This window comes from Cynara cardunculus (assembly GCF_001531365.2).
Source record: "Cynara cardunculus var. scolymus isolate 2C chromosome LG 6, CcrdV1, whole genome shotgun sequence".
NCBI lineage: Eukaryota > Viridiplantae > Streptophyta > Magnoliopsida > Asterales > Asteraceae > Cynara > Cynara cardunculus.
In genome coordinates this window covers 19,630,678-19,637,570 of record NC_037533.1, presented here as the reverse complement: position 1 = coordinate 19,637,570, position 6,893 = coordinate 19,630,678, and the positions used below count along the sequence as shown (strand labels likewise).

General features: G+C 39.7%; 1 protein-coding gene across 3 annotated transcripts; it reads left to right on the top strand.

The window, feature by feature from the left end:
* LOC112514497 (E3 ubiquitin-protein ligase SIS3-like) lies at window positions 1–6,347 on the top strand. Of its 3 annotated transcripts, none has more exons than XM_025121000.1 (10): window positions 1–228; window positions 337–375; window positions 477–543; window positions 635–708; window positions 2,011–2,149; window positions 2,531–2,623; window positions 2,752–2,817; window positions 4,449–4,571; window positions 5,379–5,492; window positions 5,584–6,347. In XM_025121000.1, exons 1-10 carry the CDS (start codon window positions 200–202, stop codon window positions 5,944–5,946), a joined length of 1,107 nt encoding a protein of 368 aa, XP_024976768.1. In that variant the 5' UTR covers window positions 1–199; the 3' UTR covers window positions 5,947–6,347. The 3 variants fall into 3 exon arrangements, with proteins under 3 accessions (XP_024976768.1, XP_024976767.1, XP_024976769.1); XM_025120999.1 differs by having other exon boundaries at window positions 322–375; XM_025121001.1 differs by lacking the exon at window positions 1–228 and having other exon boundaries at window positions 345–371.
* Window positions 6,348–6,893: the final 546 nt, after the last annotated feature.

The following is a 6,893-nucleotide window of genomic DNA, read 5'->3' as shown; positions in this document are numbered from 1 at the left end:
TTGCTTTTTCCCTTTCGAATCAAATCAAGTTTTTGCCTCTGCCATACCCATTTCCAATCTCCAACAATTCCCCAATTTCACACACCTACATCGACCAAAATCGTTCGTTTATTCTCTTATGATTCCAACCTTTCAACACCCACAAACGGGAACAATACAATCGGTTTATGAGTAGAAACTAGGGTTCTTAAAGCTCTATATGGCGGTCAGAGGTGTCGATTTTAAGTGGTTAGTTCTAATCATTCACTCCTTTTTCAAACCGTTGGTGTTCTGAATCTCTAATTTGATATGAACATTTAGTTTGATTTTAACGAATTTCAGTTCTGGATTCTGTAGGTACGATGGGTTTTTCCTATCAATGCTTGCCACCAGTATGTATCCTTTTGAAATCATACAAATAGCTTGCATTTCAGTTTCAGTTTCAGTTTCAGTACAAGGTTTTGTCATTGTTGATTCTTGACGATTGTGATCGATAGAATAATTGTTGCGATCAACTGGAAGCGTTACCATCTCTGTACGCACCCTTTGCACATATGGATCGTGGTGTGTAATTAGCGAATAACACCGGATCTTGCTTTTGTTTGATTTGTATTGTAACTTTTGATCAATGGGTTGTTTGCTGTTTTTGATTTAGGTGGATTATACAACTGTTTTTGTTTTTCGTTTGTTGATGTTTGTGGACAATGGACTTGCTGCTGGAATGGGATTGTAAGTCTTTTATACTCTTAGGGGCCGTTTACCAAATGCTTATTCGGGTAAACGCTTATCAAGTTACATTACCTTACTAGATGAATATGGCAAGAGTCAAGAATCCTACCCGATAAGAGCCAGGCAAGGACCAAGAGTCTAGGGCAATGACTCTTACCACGGTCAGCTCTTACCGGGTAAATTGTTGCATATAAAGCTGTTTTTGTTGACTTAAATCTTACCCAATAAGTAAATGATAATGTTGAATTTTACGGGTTAGTGCTTACCGGGTAAGTGTTTGGTAAACGGGTTTATGATCTTATTTCTAGTTGATGCTATTATGATTCATCCTATTGGTGTAAGTTGAATTTTGGGAGCCATTAGTATGATTAAATGCAGATGAATCAGTCTGTTGTTCGATACAATTCTCGAATGTTAACATCTCTAATGGCTTCATAAGTTAGGCTTACGGGTTACAATCATGTGACTAAGATAACCCTGAACCCAGTTATCGAGTTGTTTCATTCTTTAACCTTGAGGGCCAATAAAAGTGGCAAATAAAGGCCAGGACTTGGGGCTTCTTATGCTAGGTCACCAAGGAATTTCAGAAAGGATTAGTTGCATAACGGAATTGGAGATGGAAGGTGGACAAGTGTCAAAAGATCCACACCATCATGATACAAGGAGGAGCAAAAGGGAAAAGGTGTCAAACTAGAATATTCTCACGACTGGATTTTATATAAGGAAGACTTGATAAGTGATGAAGGCAGAGAATTCACTGGCTATTTTCTTCACTCATCGAGCCTTCCTTATATAATACAGTCGTGAGAATATTTCTTGTTTGGCACCTTTTCCCTTGCTCCTCCTTGTCTCCTGATGGTCTTGTTCTTTTGACACCTGTCCACCTTTTGTCTCCAATTCTGTTATGCGACTAATTCTTTTTGAAATTCTTTGGTGACCTGGCATAATAGGGCTCCTCCCCATAAGTCGCCAGTTTGGGTCTCCTTATGGTTATGGTCAGTGGGGATTTTACTGGCGGTTATCTTCAAGGTCACATGGGATTAGTTGAGGTTCAAGCAAGCTGGCTTAGACTCCCATGGTTACCAAATAAAAGGTTGTTTGGTTCTTTCGTGATCTATGGAAGGGTGATGATGTTTGTACTCGGTTTTATATATCACGTCCTTCGTTAAACTAGGATGTACTTTAGGCATCTTGAGTAGTAACGAATGGTTAATGTGATGGATTCTCTTGTTTACTATTTTTTGGATTATTGTTTATCAAGATTACGGACGGATTTGAGTCTCAAAGTTGCTATCTAAATAGGGATTTTGGTCGGCAGCAGAGACAAGCTCGTTTTTGTGGAAGAGTGGTGGTGTTATCCATTCTTTCTGTGTTTCTCTATCCTTTTCTCTGGGCATGGACAATTATCGGTTCTCTATGGTTCAGCAGTGCAAAAGACTGTGTACGTCTCCTGTTCGTTTTCTTCAATTATCTGTATTTGCTTCTCCCCCCCTCCCCCGCCCCCGAATAGCTGCTCTATCGGTTCTCTAGAGGTTAGATCTGCGTACATCCCACCCACCAATCCTTACTTTCGAGTGAAATATACTGGGTTCGTTTGGTTTGATTGTTTAATTATTTTTATTTATTTCTCACACCTTTGGACAAGCTGGGGATTTTCACGGAAACAATCGCTTGACCTTTTGGGGTAGAGGTCGGGTCTGTGTACATCCCACCCCCAAACCCTATTTTCGAGTGGGATGTTATGGGTTTCTTTGGTTTACTAATTACTAGTATTTTTTTGAGAGAATCTTGTGATGGAGGTGATTTGTATATTTCATTTCAGCTGCCCGAAGAAGGTCAGAAATGGGGTTTCCTTATATGGTTGCTTTTCAGCTATAGTGGGCTCGTTTGCATTGCTGGCATGTGTATGAAAAAGGTACAATATGAACTACAATCCGAGTTTCACAATCTTGATATATATATATATATATATATATACATATATATATATACATATATATATATATATATAACATTTATGTTTATATAATGTCTCTTGTGCAGTGGTTAACAAGAAGGCAAGCTCATTCACTACGGGCTCAACAAGGAATTCCTATTTCGGAATATGGGGTACCCTCAATTATCTTGTTTTACTTCCTTCCTAAACCCACGTGTATAGTTACTTCCTTTCAAGCATATGGGTCTTTTGGTCTTTTTATGCTAGTTAATCATGATAATATGTTTTCTTTGAGGGTAGAGGTCAGGTCTGCATACATCTCACCCCTCCTAGACCCACCTTCGGGTGGGATCTACTTTACTCATTTGGTTTTTGGTATGCCTTGTTTAATTTTTTGCCACTTTTTATTGGTTTTGATCTAATCATTTATGGGAATACAGAATACTCAATTGATGATAAGAGGGAAATTGGCCATCTGAGGCTCGTATGCGCAAACTCTTAGGGTCCGTTTGGTTTTTAGGAATGTTTTTGAGGGATTTGGATTTCATTGAGGGATTTGGATTGGAATGGATTTGAAATCATTGATGTGTTCGGTTTGTAGGATTTGGAATGGAATTGGATTTCATTATTTATAAATAATTTATAAAAATAATTAACTTACATTTTTATTAATCGATTATTACAAAACAAATGTTTTTAACATTATTTAAAACCTTATTGCATACAATCCTACGAAATCCCGTAAAATCCCGAGCACTCCCTAAGGATTTCAAAATTCTATGTTTGAAGGATTTCAGATGCAAACAATCCAACAAACCAAACATGGGATTGCAATGGATTTGAAATCCAAGTCCCCCCAAATCCATTCCATTCCTGCAAACCAAATGGGACCTTAGGTCCTATTTGGTTTGACTAAATGTTTTCTAGGGATTTGGATTTTGTGAAATGTTTTTGACCCATTGTAATGGTCCCATGGTTATTATGGGGGAGGTAAATCGTGTGTCCCTAGTGCAAGTAGGCGGTGCCTGAAGTCGAACCCTCCCACTTATTCTGTAAAGATGCTCACCTCCTTACCGGCTAGGCCAGTACCACTGGCACAATTAGCCACTTCATGTTTGAGCCTCTCTCCGAGTCAGTGCCTAGATCGTTACTCCTTTTGTGCGGGTCGTAACTTAATCAACAAGAAATTTCGCTACCTTAGGTGCCAGTTTCTCCCTCTGTCCCAATAAGTCACATTAGAGTTCTTTTTAATATTTTTCTCATAGATGTTATACTTTTGGTTAATCTAGGAGAACTCAAACGATACGAAATCTTGAGTACCCCTAATCCTTCCTTCGTTGTAGAGGAAGTACGAGAGTTACATAACTTACAAGTGTAAAAATGGACAAAAGAGCGACTCTAATAGTCATGTTCCTAAAGAAAGGTTCGTAATGGAGCAAGTATCGTTTAACATTCGTACATCATTAAACCGCTCTTATATCTAGAAGCTTCGGAGTGTGTTCACTTCTTTATGTGTTCCTTTGGGTTTCACCGCTTATAAATACTTTTGAGCTCGTTTTAGCCTACTAAAATACATTGGGATAAACGGTTTCTTGTCACAAACGACTCATGGTGACAAAACCAAATGAGCCCAATATATCCCACCTGGAGGTGGGGTCGGGGTAAGATGTACGCAGACCTGACCTCTAGCTACGTTGTGAACATAGCTTATCTTTAGACATCCGATCTAACTTGTGTGCTTTATATTATTTCTTTTGGTTATATGTTGCTGCTTGGCCTTTACCAAACGAATCTGTGGTTCCAGGTGCTGGTTGACATGATCCGCGTTCCAGATTGGGCGTTTGAAACGGCTGCGGGGCAAGAAATGAGAGGCATGGGTCAAGATACCGCTTCATATCATCCCGGACTCTACTTAACCGAACCCCAGGTACAATTAGTTATGGTATGCAACACAGGATAGAACAAAAACTTGTTGTCTCACGTTCGACGTGACATTAAACTGGGACAAATCGACAATACAAGACTGAGTAGAACAAAAATGCATTTTGTTCTGTCCCGTCAAAATAGGTGGAACAAAAATCAAGGAGATGAACAAGATTTGTAAATTACTAAATTACCCATGTCAAATTGATCTCCTTAAAACCTTCCACAATTCTTTCGCCCACTTACCTTACTCTCGCCTAGGGGAGTAAACAAGCCGAGTTGAATAGCAGGTTATTCGAGCTTGGCTCGAAAAGAGAATATCAGGCTCACGCTTGACTTGAGCTCGATTAACATTTTCAAAGTCGGGATCGAGCTCGAATATTTTTTCAATGTTTGAGCTCGAATTCGAGACCGATTAACTCATTTATTTACTCAAGCTCGATGATTTTTATATTTAGATGATATAATTTCGAAATATGTTTGGCTTGAAAAAGTGTATGCTCGAATGGCTCAGCTCGACTTGACTCGTAAAGTTTAATCGAGCTTTCCAACAAATCGAGTCGAGCATCGGTGTTATGGAGCTCAAGTTTTTAGTTAAGCAAGTTCTATTTTGTGTTCGAGATCGTCTCGAACTCGATAATTATTAAGCTCGAGATAAACAAGCTCGAGTAGCTCGTTAAAGCTCGACTTGTTTACACCCCTACTCTCGCCATTACAGTCCTGGTTTGTCTCATTCACATACCAAACGCACCCAAAGGAGGCTTGAAACTCTTTCCCGTCTAATGTCGATTTTTAATTTTGATAAATTCAGAGAGAGGCCGTGGAAGCACTCATTCAAGAACTTCCAAAGTTCATGTTGAAAGCGGTTCCGACTGATTGTAGCGAATGCCCAATTTGTTTGGAAGAGTTTCATGTCGGGAACGAGGTACTATTGTCGAATGAATATATTCAATATCCTGTTTTTTTTGGGTCAAATCTAAAGCGAACGAGTTATTTCTTGCTAAAACGGGTTTTAGGTGCGTGGTCTTCCATGTGCTCATAACTTTCATGTGGCATGCATCGATGAATGGCTTCGGCTGAACGTGAAATGCCCTCGATGCCGATGCTCGGTTTTCCCCAACCTTGACCTTAGTGCTCTATCCACCATCCCTGCCGATCCTGACCGGTTAACCGTTTCAACGACTCGTTACATGCGGACTCAACCATCGAGCCAGAGTTATCTGTTGAGAATGCAGGGTTTCCTCCGGCCAGTCCGCACCGGCTCCACCTCTGATTCCGACACCGCTTTGGAAACCGCAGAAAACGGAGGCCAACCGGTCGAGAACCAGAACCAGAATCAAAATCATAATCTTCAGACAAGTACAGAACCTGAACGATGATCCTTTTTTTGACTTCTACAAGCGTTCTACCTGCCTCATAACCGAGGTGTAAGTTTTTGATGCTCGTTTACCGTTTTACTTCACTTCTAACTATACGAATCTAGGAAAGCGAAATCCGAATCGTCCCATTTGTCGGGATTAATTAGCGCGTTTCTTGATTCGTTAACTAAAGTATGTTCAGGGACATGTAAACAAGTTATGACATGCGATTTTAAGCAAGTTATGGGATAGTTCGTAAGTTTTGTTAGAGTCCCACGTCGGCTAGACTTGGATCTGTTCTCGATATACGTTGTAACTTCCCTCGTCTCTTCAAGGCCACTTTTGGAGTGTAATTTAAGGCGGTTTTGCATATTTTACGTGGTATCAGATCCAAGGTCTACTGTCCCAGGGCAATTTGTGCTTGTTTAACCTCCTAAGGGGCGTGTTATTTTCCTCAATATATATTGGAACCTTCTTTTTTAATTTTATGCCGCTTTACGTAATTTTACATGGTATCAGAGCCAAATTCTACTATTTTAGGACAATTTGTACCTCTCTGGCCTCCATTGGAAGAGGGGCGTTATTCTCCTCGATATATGTTAGAACTTTTTTTTTCTTCCCATCAAGGGCATTCTTGGAAAGTAACTTAATGTGGCTTCACGTACTTTTACATGGTATCAGAGCCAATGTCTACCACTCGAAGACAATCTGTAACAGAGGACGCTTGTTAGAGTACCACATTGCTAGATTTGGACCTATTCTTCTTGATATATGTGCCCTTACATCTGTTAAATAGAAGCCATATTGGAATTAATGAAATCAACTTGTACCAATTTTAACTACAAGGGTGGTGCCTGATTGGTTTGAGCTTGACTTCAAAGGTCAAAAGTGATAAGAGGTTCCAGGTTCAAATCCAAGAAGGAACAAAAATATCCTTGTGGCTATGGAAGTTCAAATACAGTGACTCT

Excerpts from the sequence above, each read along its gene's own strand:
- LOC112514497 (XM_025120999.1), top strand. The coding sequence starts at position 200 with ATGGCGGTCAGAGGTGTCGATTTTAAGTG. Across the intron at positions 2,150-2,530 it reads TCAGCAGTGCAAAAGACTGT|CTGCCCGAAGAAGGTCAGAA; the intron begins GTACGTCTCCTG and ends ATTTCATTTCAG. Across the intron at positions 4,572-5,378 it reads TCTACTTAACCGAACCCCAG|AGAGAGGCCGTGGAAGCACT; the intron begins GTACAATTAGTT and ends TGATAAATTCAG.